Below are 21,126 nucleotides of genomic sequence, written 5' to 3'. Positions count from 1 at the left end.
ATCTATTATTTTCACGAACGTTAAAATGTATTTTATTACTAAAAATTGTAGATTGAAACATTTTATGCAATTTTTCTGTTGAAAAGACTTTTTTCTCTCTCTTTCTCTTTTTTTAATTTTTTTTTAAGCAACAAACTATCAGATTGCAATATAAAAAAATCACTAAATATAAAATAAGCTAAGCTTGGTTTTGTATAAAAATAGCAGCTTTGTATGTTTCCTGGCGTTATTCGTCACTCATGATTTTACGTAGACGGTACAGTAGATACAATCGTTTATGCCAGCCGCGTATCTTTTCAATCGAGATACGTCCATCTCGCGATTAAACAAGAACTTTCAGCGACGGCATTTATATATATTATAATTTAAGAGCTTTATTTCACGAAAAAAAAAATAAAAAAAATATAAAAAAAATATTAAAATAGACGCAAATATGTTAATATTATTATTAAAATTAGTAATTATTTTAAAGAAACAATAGCTTAAGAAAGAAATTTAATAATCAGGGTGACACGTCAGTCCATAAGGCAGCCGTCGATTTTTCTTTATGCTCTAATTTATTTTCGTGGAAGTTTTATGACAATTCTGACGTGTCGACGCAGCGAGTCTCCGGCATGAAAGAAACGTCGAGTTTCCGGCGCGATCGGGTAAACGTATCGATATTTTTAGTAACCGTTTCCGACATCGAAACTAACATCCCGCGTGCACACCCAACGATGGAGAAACACCGCGTCGCGCCTTGACGCTTTACGCTGCCTTTAATGATTTTCATTACTTAACACCCGGATGCGAGAGGGAATGCCTTGTTTCCGTTCGCGAGAGGAATCTTCTCCCGGCGAAAGCTCAACCGTTTACTGCGCTTGTGCTTCGCACGTGCAAGTTAAATTACTACGCGTATGACGCACGTAATGTATGCACGTAAACGCACATACGAAGCCACCGCGAGGAAGCGACCAGACGGGCGCTGATTCTCCGCGAGAACCGGAAATTGCATCGGTTTCGCGAAATGCAATATGAAACAGTATATGCTACATTTCGAGCGGAATAATGCGCCCGCGGCAAAAAGATTCCACCAGCGATCGATAGCGCAGACTTTTTTTTCCCCTGAGGGCGAGCGACGTCCATTGAATTTTTGACAATCCCTTGGCGCCCGGCGGCTATCGGAAAGATTTCACGGGTATGCCGGGCTAATGTACTCTCGCAGCAGCAAGCGCATTAAAGCTCGACTCGAAATTTTCCGAGTTAATGCCATTCGAGAGCGCGCATTAAGCCGTATAAGCTACAACGGAGCTTTAATCCTGATGCGCGTGACCTATTTTTCGCGCGCGTAAATGCAAATGAATAGTAGTCCCAAAAATCCTTAAACACCGTCAGGAAGCTCGGCGTAATGTGCACTTCAACTTACATTCCGTGCACATACGCGGTAAATAATATCCCGCACGTCGAGCGCATACGCGGCATCGAGCACCGGCGGCTATCGCCCTCGTAAATTGTCGCGTTACGATCGGTCCTCGGGGGTGCGATGATCGAGCGGATCGGGGGCGAGATCGTGGTTGGCCGTCTTGGCCGAAAAGCTACAGCCGTCACGCGAGAGATCTATTTTTCAGAAGAGATAAAAGGGATTTTCTCGCGTCGGATTCTCCTGCTTCTCATCCGGCGCGACCTAATTACCGCGTTTCTCCAATTAAATCGGAAAGCTCTTCCGCGCGCTCGGGAAGAGATCGCGCAAGCTCCTCACCGGCTAGGGTACCATTGGTACGGTGTTTGCGTAAGATAGAGAGGAAGAAAGAGAGAGAGAGGGAAAGAGACGAACTGAAAAGCAGGGAAATATCGTAGTTATTTATAAGCTCGGCGCGAGGGTCGGCGCTTAACCTTGCCCGACGTGGACCGTCAGGCATGTCACCTAGCCGTTTTATTACGACTGTGCTCCCCGTCCGAAACGTAGTTCCAATTGGGTCAGGTCCACGTCTGCTTTTCGAAGCGGTTTCCCGAGCTGCCACTGGCAGAACGGCGGATTAAGTTCGCGTTCCCTTTACCCTCACCCACCCCCTGGATTCGACTCGATAATACGCCGATAATAATTTATGACGACACCGGCGTACTTGGTCCGCAAAAGTTCCAAGTACACTTTGCACTTTCGAATAAATATCGATTTAAAAAAAAAAAAAGAAAAAAAGGAATTTTTCGATCAAAGGGGCCTTTATTTTGAAAGTTTTATTTCGAGCTTTTTATTTTAGCTTTAAAGAACTTTACGTGAGCTAAATTGAAAAAGAAAAAAGGAAAAAAATTACTTTCTAAACGAAGAGAACGTTATATCGGAGCAAATGACTCCCTTTGTCTCGATTAATGAAATTACTCGAAATTATGTAACATAATTTTATTCGCTACTTTACTCCACTGTACTTTCCAAGCCTCCGTAATGTTAAAACTCTTTTAACCTTGATGAGTTAATAGATTTCATATTAAGCTAACACGTTTTTTTTTTCTTTTTTTTTTTAATTTTATTTTATCATCTTTTGTTATTTCTTCGTGCATGTAGATAACTAGGCGGCTGACGCAAAACTAACTTTATCGTTAATTATTCCATTTGTTAATGCGTGTAACATTTACGTTGCGCGAATCAGCGTCAGAAAATTATCGATCCGGATAATTTACTTGGACGGGACCGTCTCTAACAATAGAACAAAACTGTAAGTTTAATTGCGCGCTAACTTTCGTTGCGACACTCAGGCTGTATCATGATGCAATTGCATTACGAGATCTCAGTTGTCATTTCCTGCATCGTCTCTCAACAACTATCGACTACAAAGCTGCGTATACAAGATCGGACTTAGAGTACGCAAATGCAGCAATCAATGAACGTTTTACAAACTCGGCACTCATTAAGTCGCGTCTAACGATATCGTAAATAAAATCAGCTTACAGTTATCGAGCATTAGTTAATTAGTTAATAAATAGAACTGTAAGCGATTATTTACGCTGTCGAATTTTAAAGAACAAATAATCAAATCATTATTAACGATTAAAACGCATTTTTCTTTTTCTTTTTTTTTTTTAATTTGATTTTTAAGACTATCTCGTGGAATTTTTTAATATTATTTGTTTTAATAATAATTATTGTAATACTGTAATTGAAACACTCTCTAAATTAAAATTCGTATTAACTTTTATATGAAGATTTGTGGTCTCTTATACGGGATAATATATGTGAAACCATCCTTCACGCACATAATGCACATGCGGGAAACATTGTCATTTGTGGGTTACTGGTTTTTTGCCTTCAAGAGACATGCGCCATAATGTAATCCGCTGGCGGTAAAACAACAACAACGGAAGAGGATTTCCAACGACTCTGATTAATTTCTATTCGCCGCAGCTCGTGTAACGACTTCGAAACTACGACAAATAGTAATGGGCGATCGCGTCTTTGTTGCGTCATTTATTGTTCAGCGATAACGAACGCGTCGCTCTAATGAAACATTGTTTCTGAGAAAAACGCGAAATCTCAAACGTCAAGACAGACGTGGAGGGCTCTCAGTGATCTCCGACGGGCGGAAAGTACGACGGGAAACGGATGTTTTCCCTATAAGAACGCGGAAAAAAGTAGGAGCGCGGAACAATGACGATATTTCATTTCTGTTTCTCTTCGGGACTAAGAGATGCAACGATAACGAATGCACGCCTTATGACGTTAGAACTTTGTCGAAACGGACGCGGAGGAGGATAATGACATGCACGGAACGGAAATAAATCTTCTCAGCACGGAGAAATTTTTCGGAAAATCGCAGAGACGTCAATTTATATTTTTTCATCGATAAGTTTTTTCAATTAATAAAGTATATAATCGAGCTCTAAATACGGATATTATTTCCTTTTGTAAAACTTGGAGCTAATAGGAATTTAAAGGAGTTTTTAGTTATGCAATATTGCGTGCGCGATACATTTGTCTGTGATAAATTTAACAGTTACGTAATCGCGTTACGTCAACTGTAAAAATGTAAAAAAATTGGTAGCTTTGAGCTCGACCGTGCTTTCCGGGCAGGATTTGCAGAGTCGGTGGACCACCGCGCCGGGCGAAACCGATCTCGCCGGCACCCACGAGCTAGTACCAGCAGCATCTGGACCAGTGCTCGCTCTGTCTTTGGCTCTGTAGTCCGGTACAACGCGCTCGTCACCAGGACCACGCCCTCGCGAAGAGCCGACGCCGACGCCGACGCCGACGCCGACGCTGTCGTCTCTTCCTCCTCTCTTCGTTCGCTCCCGCCGCCCTCTCTCTCTCTCTCTCTTTTTCTCTCGCTTTATCCCACTTTCTCTGCTGGCGACTCACCCGCCGCCTCCTCGCCAGCCAGCCTGACGGCCCCCCAGGATCTCCTCGTCAGAGCGACTCCACTCGTCGTCGACGGTGACTCGCGCGTTGCCCCGCGCCAGTCCGCCACCAACCTCGCGAACGTCCACGTCGTCGTCGTCGCCACCCGTCGTCGCCGTCGCGTCGTGCCGTGACTGGTGGTGGTGGTGGGTGAATGATCAGTGCGCGTAAAAGGGAGAGGGTGAGAGAAAGAGAGAGAGAGAGAGAGAAAGAACCGGAAAATCCGAGGACACAACAGTTGGCTCGGGGGTGATCGAGGTAGATCGGCGATCGATCGATCGCTAGCACTGGTTGATCCGGGATCAAAAAGAGGCGTGAAATCCTATCACTTTGCGAAATAGAGGGGGTGGGTCTTGGTCCCGGAGGTTGTTGCTTGAATGACACTGGGGTGGTGGTGCACGCTACTTATAGAGGAGGAGTTAGTGCACAGTGGTCCCGGAACGCTCGGAATCCGCCTGATCACGAAAGGACCTGGGCACGGAGACGCGAACTCGGCGGCAGTTCGTCAAACTCGAAAGTAGTCGTGTCATATGGTACGTTACTATTACTAAATACTATGCGCATCGTGATAGATGTTGCGGCACCATGTAGACGGATTTAGGGTACACCGAGAGATGAGTTGGGAGGATCGAGCAGGTGTTGAAGCGTTGTTTGGTCCGGTGTAACGAGCCGAAGCGGTACTTACACGACAACGACGAAACGTTGAACGTGACGAGCTAAAAGCCGTGGCTTCGTCGAAGTCACGTTTCCACGTTTAACTCTTAACGAGAAGGCGTGGAAAAATGTATGTTTCTTTTGAAAGCACTCCGAGTGCATTCGGAAAAATGTTAAAACCGAGAATAAAACTCGAAACGGCAAATCGCGATTGTTATGTCTGAAGAAAATTGGTTTCCTTAGTTTCGGGATCTGCCCCGAAGTGTTATATTAAAAGTTTTAGTATGAAGTTTCTTTATAAAGAATTTCATAAAGTGAACAAATATCGGGAGTTACTTCTTAAACTGAACATTCTAAATATTATTAAAAAAAAAATAAGAAAAAATAACCAAAAAACCGTGCAGTATTTGCATAATAAATTAAAATCTCATTTATAGTCATTAGATATAAATTAGTGAATTAATTGTGATGGTACAAATACAAATATACTTGTATGTTACCGACGCGCTACTTTTTTTTTTATTGCAAAAATCGTAATGACATGTAGAGATATTAATTTGAATTTATAGTTAAAATTGTAGCCAACATCCGTGTCTCATCTATTATAATTCTTTGCTCTAACATTCCACTATGCGTTGTCATTGGAAACGAATGAGTCGAACCCCTGACGAGCTTGCAGCTCGTCGTAAATTTTGCCGCGATATAATTTGTTACACCCGCGTTTTCCTCGCGTTGGCGGGTAGAAAATATACTATACGCGTTGTTTTCGATGATGTAACTGCCTGACGACGACGATACGGCGGCTCGTAAGAGCGCGAGACTCGTCGTTGGCGCCGAGCGGAATTTCAACCTTCGCATATAGAGCACACGTTTCCCTGCGCCCGGAAAACCGCCGCCTTAATTAAAATCCTCTAAATCCTCTAATTAAAATTGCCGCGTGATCACGGGAGGAGCGAGAGAATCGACGCGACGGTGAAACGGTGTCCCATCCCTCCCGGTAATAAGTCCCTAAGTAGTAAGGGATCGTGTGCGAAATTGGTCAGACATCGGACCGCGATGGGACGGAATTTTCGGCGAGCTGTCGTTAGCTAGACGTCGTTTCGTCACCTTCGCAAATTGCTATTCGGCCGGAAGGTTAATTAACCGAATGCCGACGGCTGTAATTAATTCTTTCGCCCTCAATTGCGACGTGGCTTAATTAATTAATTACTTAAATAATTAATTAATTGTTATTTATCGCGCTTAGTTTTTTTATTTTAGATCCTATCGCTTTAACTGACTTATTTGCCGCACGATAAACGGAAAATGAAAATTAAGTAATTGTTGTTAATTATTTTTTCCATATACTCTGGGTTGTTATATATCTCAACCTGATTTTTTACGGGTAACGGTTTGTTAAAATCAACTTGTCGCGACACGTGCAATGTGCCATTTTTTTTTCCTCTTAAAAAAATATTATAATAACAGATAAAGTTTCATTCTCAGCTTGCCAAATCGTGGATATTTATTCTTTTCTCGTTTCTTCGTATATATTGGCTAGGGAGAATTATACTCGCCGGAATTATAACGCTTCTAAATGCTGGCACGTGACACGAAGATCTCTCACGCTGACATTTATTGAATTAATTTGGATATATTATCAATTTCCATATGGTTCTGACATAATGTAATTTTTATTTTCAAGAATAATTGAACCGTGTTGCAAAAAAAAAAAAAAAACCAAAATGAATTAATCCAATGGATAACTGTCTTGAATAAATTAACTTAAAAGTTCTCTCTCTCTCTCTCTTTCTCTTTTGTGCCTATTCAGTCACATAAACTAATTCTTCTTTTAATTGCACGACTTAACTCATTTTACTTACGAAAACCATTTAATATAAAAGTAGTTAAAGGGGGAGAGAGAAATAGTTTTTAAATGGTACTCATCGATATATTAAAAATTGATTGAACAATTATAATACAGCCAAATTAATTGCAAACGTTGAATCTTCATAATTTTCATTTAACAAAATTAAAAAAAAAAAGAAATCTCTTTTTTCGTAGTCGATACACGTAGAAAAATGCGGTGTCGCGTTTTTCGTGCTTTCGCGAGACGTCGCCTTGCTGAAATCTCGTCGGCATCAATCTCGAACGTTAACGTGCGTAAAAGTACAACGGTTGCGCTATCACACGTGTCAATGACGCGAATTGTTACTCAGAAGAATATACGTGCATACTATGCGCACGACGTCCATTTATATATGATACGCGCACCTTGTCGATCAATACAATTTTCCGTTAAGTATAAAGCTGCTTCATTAAGAGAAACTCGATAAAAAATGACAAAGTAAAACTTTTATCAAACTTAAAAATTATAAATTAATTGCAGTGAAACAGTATAGTATATAACTCGGGCAAAAGAGATTAATGTTTCAATGAGCTTTAATAAAAATAACGTTTGAAATTGACGAAAGTTTTTTTTTTATTAATTAATTAATTAATTTGCTTTTCTTTTTTTTTCTTACGCTTTGCGATAAACGGAAAACTTTCTCATTATAGAATTTAAAGTTGGTAGACAGTACGGATCTTTCGGGCGTCTTTTACATCACGCCAGTGCACGATTTAAGTGCTGTAAGTGCACAGTTTGTGAAAATAACAACGAGTGGCCGAGGTATGTCGGAAAATTCGAAACGTTCGCGACTAATGGACCTCGCTGAGTCAGCAGTATTTCCTACTGGGGTAACACGCAAAATGCTTGACTCGTAATATATCTCAAGTTACTCTTCAATTCCATATTTCATCACAATGAATATATTGCGTGACATATTGCATATGGATATGCTACATAAAATTTCATCTACGTATAATGCGCAATATAATATACAATAAATTATATTAAAAGGTACGAGCCAAAATTATTTGTAATAAAATATAAATATGTATACGAGATTATGAAATAGAATTCGTTGTAAATTGCAAAACTGAAATATCGAGAGCTTTTTATTTATCGCGTGAAGACCAGGATTAAAAGCGTATTTAAATAACTTTGCTTTAAAAAAAAAAAGAAAAAAAATGAGCAATTTAAATATTCAGAACAAAAAAAGAGAGAGAGAGAGGGAGATCCGAACAATAGATCTCACATCAGTGGCTTGCGGCTGGAAAAATGCGCGAGAGACGATGTCAGGTGTCGAATCAATTGTCGATTTCACCGTAAATTTTCCGTCTCGTTGTCGCGTGAATAACCTTAAAATAAAATCCCTAATCTTTGGAGAAAGACAATGAAGCGAAGTAATTAAAAATAAAATACAGATTAATAATTAATTTTCTCATAAGTGAGAAATCAATAGTCAGTTTAAATGTACGCAAAATGCAATTGCTTGTTACGGAAGCATAGTTTCCGTCATTGATAATATATAATAATAATTTAAAAAATCGATCATTGTTAACGATAGCTTGTATAATCCTCAATTCTTATACCGATAAAAGGTTACATTGAAAAATCACGTAATTATATGATAAATTATCTATTGCCACCGGCGAAACGTATATGATCAACGATCGCAAATTTCCAGGAGAATTGAACGTCAGTAGAGCTTATTCCGAGGATAAATGAGTATCTGGCAATTGGCGAGTATGTTTATCGGGGTCGAAAAAGGAATTCGCCGTCGTAAATTTATCGTCTTATTTACTCGCATCAACGGCTATGTTTGCCGGTGAGTATCGAATGCGAGAGCATTGATATACGAAAAGAAATAGTCCGGATATATGGACGAGCAGATCGAGTAGGATAAGAGATATATATCGCTCGGCGTATTCCCCGCGATTTTCTGCAGGACCGAAGGGAAGTCTCTCCTCGTCGGATTAAAAATGCCAGTTATTTTGCGCGTCTTTATTTATGCCCGCCTTATATATTGCGGGCGCCCGGGATTTATCGCTCTCGTTCCGCGAGAAATATACCGATATATGTATCCCGGGGCATTAATTCCGCGATCATTCCCACGACTCTTTTTCTTCTTTTTCCCTTCTCTTCAAACACGCGCGCGAATTATTTTCGGTCGGAATTCTACGCGTCTGCTTTGATTCATGCCCGATTTAAATCATTAGGCCGCGGAATTCGAGATGTACGAGTGGTGAGCGATTATATGGCCTGGACTGAGATTTACATACGATATTGTCGCTGTTAATCCAATCGCGACGAGAGTTCTTCATAAAAGTGAGAAAATTGTACCAGTGTACCGAGATAACTAGAATTTCTTTTTTTTTTTTTTTTTTCTTGCTATAATAATCGTTCTCGCTGCAATTTGACTAATGTCTTTGTGTTATAAATGTTACCTTATTTAATAAGGGATAACATGAAAAATTGAAATTTAATGATATCGTGTTAAATTATGACAGTAAATTGTATAATTAAATGGTATTAAATTACTTATCACATTACACGTGTTCAATTATATGTATAATCGCAAATATGTATTTGCACATCTGAAAATTTTCCGAGCATTTTGTCATTCTGGTTAATTATTACTATTTCATAAAATACAAAAAGTATTTAACTAAACTTGCATTTTAAAAAATTAAAAAAAAATCTATTCGTCGTAGAATTTTTTAAAATTCTAAATATAAATGTATAATTATTTATAATTGGATTGATTAATTCAATATGAAGTTTTTTAATAATTTAGCGGTATTACATTATAATATACAATCAGAGGACTATCATTATTACGTTCATTAGTTCCATTACGTTGCCGCATAAATTATGCACACGCATATATTACATCCGGTAAATTCAAGGATTTGAAACGTATTCTCACGATAACAAAAAAAAAAAAAAAAAAAAAAAAAAAAGCGCTGTCGATTTTATAATAAATAGGTCAGTAAAGAATTGTACTTGCCAATGAAAAATTTTGACGTCGTAGTTTGCGATGGCGATTATTAAGTCACTAAGATACGCGATCTACTTTATGAGACACGTAACGTGGATTAACATGCGATCGCAATTACTCACGTAAAACACCCGGTCGTTACAAATCTACATAATAAATAACGCGCAATTAACATATACACGACTCGGTATTTTCTTTGTAACGTCTCGTTTGCAGCAACAGGAGCTTTTCTCATTCGTCGCCGATTTAAATACGATGGGTGCGGTGAGGGCGGGCGTGTGTATCGTGGGAAAACAAGAAACGCACTCTAGCTTACCGGTAATTACGAATAAAGATTACGGCCGAGACAGCGAGCTTACGGAATTCCAAATGATTCGGAATGACAATCGATTATGTACCCGCGCGCGTACCAACGGGCATATAAATCCCGCAACTATTCAGCGACGACGGACATTAAAAGCGGCCAACCTGAGAGAGCTGTAATTCTCCGGCTTAAACGTTTACGCAGTTATTGTCCCGTGATAAATCGCCGGGATATGCAACGGTATGCATTTACGTGTGTGGGTTTCTTGCGCGGCAATTCGTTTTGTTAATTAGCGCGTGAAAACGATTTGTCAGAATTTACGGGAACATCTATGGATGAGGGGAGGTGGATGGCATTCGTGTCCTCGCAACTTAGACGAGTCGTAGCGCACGCGAAGCACCCTTCTCGTCCTGAACGCGCTTCAAAGGGCGGATACGTCCGAGACGTCCCTTGATTTCCACGACGGTGACAATCAAATTACAATAATTAAAGTCGGTATTGCGCACTTTATCGCAGCTTTGAAGGTGTTAGCAGCTAGAAGACGCGCGATGTCTGAAAAATCTCACTAAAGCACCTACGAGATATTCATGATTGCTAAAGTACCGTTCCTAATTTTTTTAGTCTCTTTCTTTTTAAACCAAAAACAAATAATCAATGTGGAACGCTAATCGTCGAAGAAAAATTAAATATGTATCGAAAGAGCCGACTTTGGGACCTGCTAAAGCTAGAGGATGAAAACCTCGAGTGCTTTTAAACTCAAGGCCCATCAAGTCCACTATTTCTCTTAAAATATGTATAAACAGTCATTCGGGAATTCAATATCGACCTCCTCGAAGCCGGATTTGTCCGAGTATAAATTTACTTCTAATAAATAACTGAGAGCGGTAAATGAAATCACACACGTATGCATGCGCATACGCGCACAAAAGGACGACATGTCGTATGATGTATGGATTTGAGTTAGTAGAGAGTTGTCGACCGAGCTCCCAGTGGATTAGTCTGTTACATGGCTGGACTGTCGTCTGTATATTTAAACTGGTGTAACTATCCGCACAGCCAAAATTCAGAATTTCATCAACAAATCCGACCGGATAATTCCGTCTTAAATCTGTCAGCGAATCGTTAATTTTACTAAACACTCGTCGCGGAAAGAATACATGTCTCCGTATGTTTTATATTAATCTTTCTTCCCGTTTTTTTATTTTTTATTTTTTTGTTTATTAAAATATGGAAACTCCACATCTATGTATATGTATATTATTTTTATTTCTTTTTTCGTTATCGAAGTAAAATGGAAATTTGTTTAGTAACAATCGAAATTAATTTTACGTGCGATCAATAGAAATGTTATTTCAATTATGGCGCAACATGAGAATAAATGATTTCCATCTCCGTGCGTCGACTTGACGAAGAGCCAAACATCTGGGTTTGTTTGCTGCGCTTCATATTGATTTTGGAATCACACTGCAGTACAATAATATCGGAACTTACGAGGGAACCCAAATCGAGAATTATATTTAAAGAAATTCTCGCTGTGGACGTACGCGATCATAAAAATCATTTTACGATTACTTCGGCCGTAACGTTATTATTATCATCCTGTTATTTTGAACGCTAAGCCATGTAACGCCCCGATTGGAATTTTACAAGTCGAGAAGATTTTACTCCTGAGAAATTTTCGCACGGTATTTTCAGCGATGTTTCAAGATACAGCCCGCTTGCAAAAATAACAAAGTGAACCGTTACGAAGTGCGAAAGTAAAATTGTTGCGATCGTTACGGTTTCGCTTTGTGGAATGGAACTGATAACAGTGGCCGCGCCACGTTTCACGGGTTTGCACCGACGAGGTAACGATAACAACCTCGGGACAAGAATTTAGAGGCCGATGGTGTGGTCAATAACCGACCTTCGGAAGAGGCAAGGGCTGCCTCTCATTGACTGCTTACAAAACGTTTAAAAATATCCGCCACGAGCGCAGATGCCCACGCGAAACCTTGAAAAACTTTCCTCGCGGAGCTATGAAAATTTTCCCATTATCCGCTCATTTTTTTTTTTTTTTTTTTTTCGACGGAAGCACAGTACCTACATTATTTCGGACGTATCGCTTGTTTACCGCAATATATTTAAAAAATATCTTTCTTTACACTTGCGCCTCCGCATGAAATTTTCATTCTCGAGATTCTAATTTTGTTGTCACGTGTATATTTTTAAATTTCTTTGTACAGAGAATTACGTGTGTTATATATCATAACGCTTAATCCAGAAATAAAATTAAAAAGAAAAATAAAAGAAAAAAACTCTACGCGATTATTAGATTAGAAAAATAATAGGGACAGGCTATTAAATATAGGCTTGAATTTTAAACGTAATAAATTTGCACTTTAAATAACATAAAACTGTCGAAAGTATGAAGGAAAATATCTGTATCTTGTTGCCTCAAAGTTAAAGACCAGTCAAATCGTATTTTACCTGGAATATGAAGAATCTATTCCCGTAGGATCTAGCCGTAAAGATAACTATCTCATTTCTCATCAGCTGGCGCGAAAATATGAAGGAAGTAGAACTTTATTTGAAACCGCCGATACGCGCGCACTTGGCGCTTTCATAATAAACTGCAAAATTATGGGTGTTGTGAAATTATGAGGAGAGTTAATCGGGAGGATGCTCACGAATCTCTTTTTCCCGAAGTGGAAAACCAACATGGAGTGCCACGAAAATTTTGCAGGGCCAACATCCGCGAATACAGCTGGAAGGTGAAACGAAAATAGGAGCGATTATAATTTCGAGCGGCGAGCAAAACCTCGAGTTTCATTTAGGTTAACTAAAGAAGCGTTGCCGCGAAGCGAAATGAAGGGAACACACTCGCGGAAAACGTATATGCGTAAAAATATAAGTACAAAATTACCGGGCAAATTTATCGTAATCTGTTACACATGAGTTTACATTATGGATTAAAAACTTGTGCATTCTCAAATAGAATGAAAAAAATATTTCGCAGAGTTGAAATTACGTTCGGCGTGTAGCATACTTTGTTAAATTTTATTAGCCCGGTGATAGTTGTTGAAAAAGTGTTCAAAGAAAAAAATAAAATGAAATAAAGAAACAAAAAAATTAATTAAAATATTTCACATTATCTTGAAAATGTTTCCAGGTTAGAAGAAACGTGCCGGGATGTGCGCGCGGAAATTTATTATCTTGAAAAATAAAGTTACAAAATCATCAAATTAAATTTAATGAGGGCACATATAACTGACGCGCGATAATAATGAATTACGAGATAATGAGTGGTGCACAAAGAAACCAATCTTTAGCGGAATTGCGTAACTCCGGCAACGCGATTGCGAAAGTCAATAGCGATTCGTCCAATGTGCGAAGAAGAAGCGTTCCCGTCGGTGTTTTGCGATTATTTTTGCAACGCCGTTTCTCCGACCAACCGTCAGGCGATAAAATAAAGTTGGACTTTTTTAAAGAGGAGAAAGGTAGCGCAAGCAAGAACAATATATATCAGCAAGGAGATATAAAAGGGGAAGACGATGGCTTTTCTCCCTTTTTTCTCCTTTTTCCCTTCTTTTATCTCCCTTTTTTTTCTTTTTTTTTTTTACCGAAATGACTGTTTGTTCGTTACTAGATATTTTCGGATTCGAATTTATAGCTCGCTGTTATAAACGCGAAGCGAATGCTATTAAACATATCTCCATTTCATCTCGACCATATTAACGTAAATATGAGGTTCGGTAAGAGAGATTTTGTAAGCACCGATAACGATCGGGGAAGAAAAATCAATAATTAAGTTCACGTTATTAATAATTAGAGCTGATGCGTATCAACTTTTTAATTTTAACTCAATAGAATATATTTTCAGCTTTTTCCGCCCGGCTGAATTCCACGCACAAGCACACGCATGTAATTCCATCTGCTTAATTATTAATTAATTCTGTATCGTGCAAAATTTGGATACAGAGAAATAGCTTTCCAGTTTTGGTCGATTAAGCAAATCAACTCGGCCGTGCGTACTATCGCGATATATTATAAAACCACTTGACTCTCACGGTGTAATTTTATTATTACTTTGTAACATCAAAAAGTTCTTAATAAATTACTGAACAAGAAAAGAGAAAAATTAAATAAAATCCTATCTTTGTTAAAACTTCGCGTATATTTCTAAATTTCTAAATTAACATTAAAATTAACCGACACGAAGGGTTTTTTTTTTTTCGAATATAAAACTTTTACAGATATAAAACTCTTACAAATTTTCGTTGCAAATTATATCAGGAAAGAGTTGTACATTGGAATTCAGTTTCGACCGATTAACCAACCGTTGTTTAATTCTACGCAATTAGATGCTACCGATACGCCTCTCCGGAACTTTATTGCGTTTAATTTGGTAGAAAATGCGAAAGAGAATTCTGCGATATACGGGCGCAATGGTACTGAAATATATATTATTACATTAGAATGAAGATCCATTATCGGGGGGAGGAGGTTTGAAATTGACAGTGATGGATTGAACAAATACCGGCGACGTAATTTCATAATCGTGCGCGAAAGGAATGCTGCCGCAGATTGGTATCAATCTTCATAGATAATTAAAACTTGTCGCGACGAAATCAGCAGTCGCTCGAGACGCGAAAAAAAAATAAAGGAAAAAGAAGAAAAAAAAATCTGGCCTAGTTGCACTTATTTAAATATTTCTATAAGAAATCGCGCTGTTCTCAACTTGGTTCTCAACTTCTTTAGTTTCTTGCGATAAATCGAGGAAGACGACGGAAGCTGGTGCCAAGTGTACAATAAATAATGCCCCCGTGAAAGTTATACTTGAAGGATACCGTCGCCTTCGTGAGATATGGACTTTAGAAACATGTACGAGTTCTATAAACAGCATTTTTCTATTAATATTTATCGATTTATGCGTTTCCAAAAAATTATTAATTCAGGTGATAAGAAATAATGGAAATCGTATAGATATCAGCGGGACGGTCTTGCTGACGTTTTCATCTTTAAAAGATTAAAATACTTGGAATAATTTGCATGAAAGATTTATTACGTGAGAGGCTTCGCGAGAAACTTGGTCCTCCACAAATTGTCCTCTTAGAAACTGCGCGTGTGCTTCGAGTCCGAGTAATTCAAGCTATTCCACGCTAGTGGAAACTGAATAAGAGAAACTTAACACTGTCGAGAAAGAGCAGGAGAGAAATAGTTTCCGCACGTTATACTAATTGCGCGAATCCACGAAATAGTTTTTTCAAAAAAAAAAAAAAGAAATAAAAATCAACGTACCGAAAATTGTTTCGGAAATTGAAGTAAATTTCTACTGAGCCTTTTCAAAGAAACTTTCTGAAGAACTTTTCAATCGTACCGGAGATTTTAAGACTTTACACAGTAGATACTGCATTTGTAAGAGAAATAAATTCGATGCGTTTCATGAAAAAATTATAAAAATATCTTTGAAGTACACCGCTGCAGCTGTGAATTTAATTTTTTAATCGAAGCTCTATTAATTCTTAATCTAAAAAGTTATGTCAGTAAAGTAACTTATGCTGCTTTTAATGGCATTATTTCTCGGATTTTCCTGCATGTAAATGCGATTAAAAGCACGTCGTTGTTAATGGAAAGTGGAGGGGCACAGACGGGGCTTAAAAACTGAATGAAAATGCAATGAGGGAAGAAGGCGATAAAATATTATTTTGTCTATAGATTCCGTAGTCAGAATGTGTGAGTGTACTTTTCGAAAAGAGAACTTGTGAAAAGTATTGTAGCGTAAATTGAATATGATTACAAAGAGCTTTGAAAAAGAAAAGAAAAAAAAAAAAAATACGAAGCCGTATTTGCAAAAATTAATCGGATATACTTTAAGTTAAATGTGTCAAGTCGTTATACAACAATTATAGAGAAATTCCAAAGTCTTTAGCATTATTAAAATCATTATCCTTAGCTTCTTGTGACTTTTCATGGTTCAGTTTTAGTCTCGCTTCGCAACTCTGTTGTTAGATCAAAACTAAAATCTGGTACTTTCAACTCATTAACGTTGCTCTTAAATATCGAAAATAATAATTATAGAAAATCTTCTAAGGTTTCCGTAAAGGAACTGCTACAATTCGCGAGTCTTTTCAAATATACTTTGTACACGTTTCCTCGGTGAGAAAATATATGTGGCATATATATTCGCTATTTATCAGCTTATTTCTAAGGTTAGTTATTAAATGGAAAATTAACGTCATCGGCACTTAACGCCGCTTTTGGTCATTAAACACGGTACCGAGGGCACGTGTAAGGGGTTATTAACTTATTACGTTGCCTCGATAAATATAGGCGTCGAGGAAACGCAGGAGGGCACAACACGATCCTCTGCGTCACGTTGCCAGCTGGCCTAACTGGCCGCCTCTATTCTTTGCCATGTCGCGTGCAACGATAGCCATAGTCAATCAGATGGCGAGACGTTGCTTGTTTTAGATTTCAGTTGCCCGCTACTGTTTCGCTTGCGAAATTTAGCGGAAATCCGCGCTCGCTCGGACGCAAAACGAATCTTCTGGGAAATGATTGCGAATAACGAGCTCATTCATCGGCTAAAGTACCCGGAAGATGTGTAATTATATCTTCAAGAATGTCCTCAGTAAGTTCTATTACTGACAACCTATCCCTTTGTAAATACATTCCTCGTGAAATACGAGAATTGCTCGCCGAGATTGATCTAACGACGGTTGATGCAACAACGAGCTTTGTGCATACGCTTAGTGTGCTCGAAGGCGCGATGGATCATGGGGAGGACGATGATAATCCTTTGGGGGATAGTGAGCATGTATGACACAAACAGCGTCGGCTGCCGCTTAACGTTTGGGCTCTTGGGCATACATGCCGCTCGAATGCAAATATTGAAAGAGGATTAATATTCGATATTTTTTTTTTTTTTTTTTTAACACGTGTCCTTCATTTTTTATAAAAAAATTAAAATATAAACGCGTGCTAAATTATTACGTTTTGACTAAGTTCCGTGAAACCTGATAAGAAGTTAAGTGTGTTTGTGTAATTTAATTATATTATAAAAAGCAGTTTTCAAAGGTAAAATATTCTAAAAAAAAAATAATAGTAATAAAATGATCAAACGAAAGACAATGTAATTTTCTTTTACTTTTTCTCTTTTTTGTGTAATTATTTTATTCCTATTCTACCGTTTAATATCACCGCCTTTAAGACTAACGTTAAAAAAATGTTTTAATTATTAACGTTTTAAAAGCATATCTCTTTTTAAATTTTCCAGAGCATGTCGTCTCTACGAACGCAGTCGACCGGCGGCGGTGTTCTCGGTCTGAGCAGTGTCGGTTCCGATCGTACGGGCGCAGCCTCAACTGCCGCCGGTTCCCATTCGCATTCCCATTCGCACAGGAAACATCATCATCACCACAGAAGCAGAAGCGCGCCCCGAACACCGGAGAAACCGCCCAGAAAGCGTCACCTAAATCCTGGACAGAGTCTCGCCTCTATTCCCAGCCAGATCAAGTTGTCTATGCTGAACAGCGGCCTCATCTCCTTCGGTAAGGCAACTCAATCCCGTTTTCCTTAATGAATTACTTCGGTCCCCCCGACTGCCTAGTCGCGCCCAGATTAATCCCAGATAATACCGACGATTAAAAGACTTCTTAACCGAGTATCTGAAGAGACGCGACCTTTTTTCCCCCCTCGTCACCCTTACTCTTCGTTGCGATTTACGCGTGGGCTTGAATACATTCGCGTTACCGCGAGTCGCAATGAAACTTGCACCGCGGCTAAGTTAAAAAATAATCGGCGCAATTTCAGCTTGCGCGGCGCGGTGAAATAAAAACTGAAATCCGATTTGCAACGCCGGGCGATACCTTGCTCTAAACGTAATGAATTATTGACACAGCCAAGAGACGCGATATATTGATTACACATGTACGTTATATTTTTCATATCGACATGTTAGATTCATATTTACTCTGTCAGCCGTGATCGCCGCAGTAAAACTCCAAACAAAATGAATGAATATTTCATTCGCAATTCAACGAAATGTATTACCTTTGTAAATACGGGGCGCCAATTGTCTACTGAAATTTTCTCGTGTTTTTGCATCGGTATCGCGAATGGAGTTTCCATCGGGTCGAAATAAATTTTATGCATTTGGGCCACTGAATCTGAAGGCGGCCACTTAAGGACTGTGCAATCGACACTTGATAGAACATCAAGCGCATATAACTCGATGAAGCCGAACGCTCTCTCGAAGCCTTTCGAAGCGTATTAGAAGCTTTTAGCGCTGAGCTGATTGCCTTTTCGTTACTGTACCGTTTTATAAAACTATTTCTTTCCACCGTCTCGCATTCTCGAATCACAGAAAGAAAGCTCGATTTCTTTTCTCATGTTTCAAATTAATTTGTAGTCACGACGATAGGCGATCAATTAACGCATCGGTGAACGCGCGGTGATTTTTAATTCTTCCCTGTCTTTTTCTCTCGCGCTAAATGTTTGCAGGTACAAGCGTAGGAAATCGAAGCTTTCGCGGCCATTATGTTCCTACAATCTCTCGATCGCGAGGACTCTCGAAAAGAAACTCAAGGTGTTCTAAATATTCTCGAAACTTACAAGTCGTTGGAGATCGCGCTAAGTCTTGAGGCAATTTTCGAGAGGTTGAAAAGGCGTTCTTGTAAAATCTACATAGTTTGTAATGCATTCTGCGACACGCCCGAGATCGTAAATATATAATACAAGCGCACTTCCAGTTCCGGTACGCTCCCGGGGATGCATTAGCGGCGCCCGGAAATATTTTCGACGAGATTACGATGGAAATATTAGGGAAATTTCCTCTCGCGTTACATTAAATTTTCCCTGGATTTTACAATAACGCTTGATATTTTCGCCAACGGGACGCGGTATCGATTTGAATAACGAATCTGTCGTCGTTAGCAAGTCAATACGTAAACATCGGTAATACTATCGCCCGCGCGCCGCCTCTTGATCTACGTCCGTAATGAAAGTCTGAGGTATCGGTAATCTCGAATTCCGTAGCGAACGTGGAACGCAATACCCGCACAGTAAAGCTCATGCACGACAAACGCACCGCTATTTCGCTATACCGATGAAATCAGTTGAATACAAATATTATTAAAACGGGTGAAATATAGTAATAACGCGACGCGATATTGGAAAAATTTGCGAAATATCACGTACTAATTTATCAAAGACAAAGCTGCGCCCGTTCAATGATGTAAATAATCATTGGCACAATTTCCGTTGACGTAATTTGATACGATGAATTTAATGCATTTTGCGAGTTTGCAAAAAAAAAAAACCTATTTGTAAAACTTGAACAAAATCGGAGCGTGACCGTTTTCGGAACAGTAACCATTACTCGTTACGCGCAAAGAACTAGTTTCGCGTTAGAGTACGTACATGCTGTACGTACATACGGTGTCAAAATGAATCAGTAGTTTGCGAATTTCATCCGCAATAAGGTCGAGGGACTGTTTATTCTCAGGTGTAATCACACAAACGACACACGCGCCTTGACACCTGCTGTCGTCACGCAAGAAAGTAATTAACGCGAGCGTTTCTTCCCTCATGGTAACGCTTTATCTGGTCGTTAAGGGTTGAGTTTGCACTCGTGATATTGTCGCGGAGAGATGCAGAAAATAAAGCTATCGGGTTGGATTTCATCAGAGAAATCAATTATTATTATAATTTTTTTTTTATAGCGAAGAAAGCTTGCATGTTTTTTTATTATTATTATTTTTTTTTTTAATAGATAAATACTTTTCATTGTCGATGCGCGTTGAATAGCATTGTCATTTTATTCGAGAGCATATATTCGAGTGCACAATGTAACCGAGACACGTTAATCATTGCCTGAGACAATGACACTGCCAGTTATATAAATGTATATTTTCTATTGTACCGCGCGTCTTGACGTACGTTTTTTTTTTTTTCCTTTTTTTTCCCTCCCGCTTTCACACGCAAATTGTCCCGGTAAAAGATAGTCTCCTTAATGAAATCAGTTCGGGCGAGTGTGAAATGGAATAAAGTTAGTCTTATAAATAGCGTGTCAAAAACGCATATTGAACTGCCCGAGAGGTGGCCAATCTTATCGCCCGAAATGGCTACTCTCGCGTGATGTGAAATGTCACTGCGTTACCTAAAGTTTTTAAGAAGATTGTAAGAGAAACGGAATAAATCTCCCGTATCGGCTTTATTTTCCGAGAGATATGAGAACGGCCTTGAGCATTATAAATGGCCTCATGCATTTTTACAGTCTTGTAATGAAAACTTTTCTCGAGGGCCAGGCAAAAATGTTGAAATCGTACGACACGTGTGCGACATTCCATTTTATGTCGTAAAGGGGGACAGATATTATTTTTCTTTTATTAAATCACGAGCTTTCGTTCTACACGTATGAGACAAGGCGTTAATTTACGGCAGGTTAATTTAAAGCGATTTAATCTTTATTAATTGCCACGTCAGTTACGAATTTTTACATTGCTGATACTACACGTTACCCCTGATAAATTAGAATCGTTTATTATATGCCCGTTGTAACCGATACGATTCGTAATTCCTCACTAATCTCGGCCGGCGGCGCGTACGAGTGAAAAATTATAGTCAATAAATCGTAAAAGTTATTCCAAGTACCTCTGTAAACGCTCGAAAAAAAAAGAAAGAAAAAAAAATTTAATTACGCAACGCGAACAATATTAAGAGAAATATTAAATACGGCGCCGTTTGTTGAGATCAGCTCTCGCCGGGCCGAACTCCGAAGACGCTTGGCTTTGATTCACGAATTTATTCGGGAGGAAAGAAACGGGGATGCCGCGCGAGCAGCGGCGCATTCGGATATTTTTAAACCGGCACGTATGAGACACACGGGCTTGCATTAACGTTCGGTCCACGACGTCGCAGCGACGCCCGCTGTCACACGACCGAACAAAGTTAGT

The 21,126-nt window shown here is 39.0% G+C and overlaps 1 protein-coding gene across 2 annotated transcripts in view; it reads left to right on the top strand.

Annotated features, from left to right (window-relative positions):
- Positions 1 to 21,126, top strand: part of Ptp36e (protein tyrosine phosphatase 36E) — a 62,040-nt gene that overhangs the window by 1,227 nt on the left and 39,687 nt on the right. Inside the window, exons 1-2 of one of the 2 annotated variants that reach the window (XM_070666680.1) lie at positions 4,424 to 4,899; positions 17,448 to 17,721. In XM_070666680.1, the coding sequence (XP_070522781.1) occupies positions 4,897 to 4,899; positions 17,448 to 17,721 (277 nt within the window). In that variant the 5' untranslated portion in view covers positions 4,424 to 4,896. Of the gene's footprint in view, positions 1 to 4,423; positions 4,900 to 17,447; positions 17,722 to 21,126 lie in introns of those variants that run through there. The other variant, XM_070666679.1, reaches the window with a different exon arrangement.

This window comes from Cardiocondyla obscurior, linkage group LG15 (genome assembly GCF_019399895.1).
Source record: "Cardiocondyla obscurior isolate alpha-2009 linkage group LG15, Cobs3.1, whole genome shotgun sequence".
Lineage (NCBI taxonomy): Eukaryota > Metazoa > Arthropoda > Insecta > Hymenoptera > Formicidae > Cardiocondyla > Cardiocondyla obscurior.
This window is presented reverse-complemented; position numbering and strand designations above follow the sequence as displayed.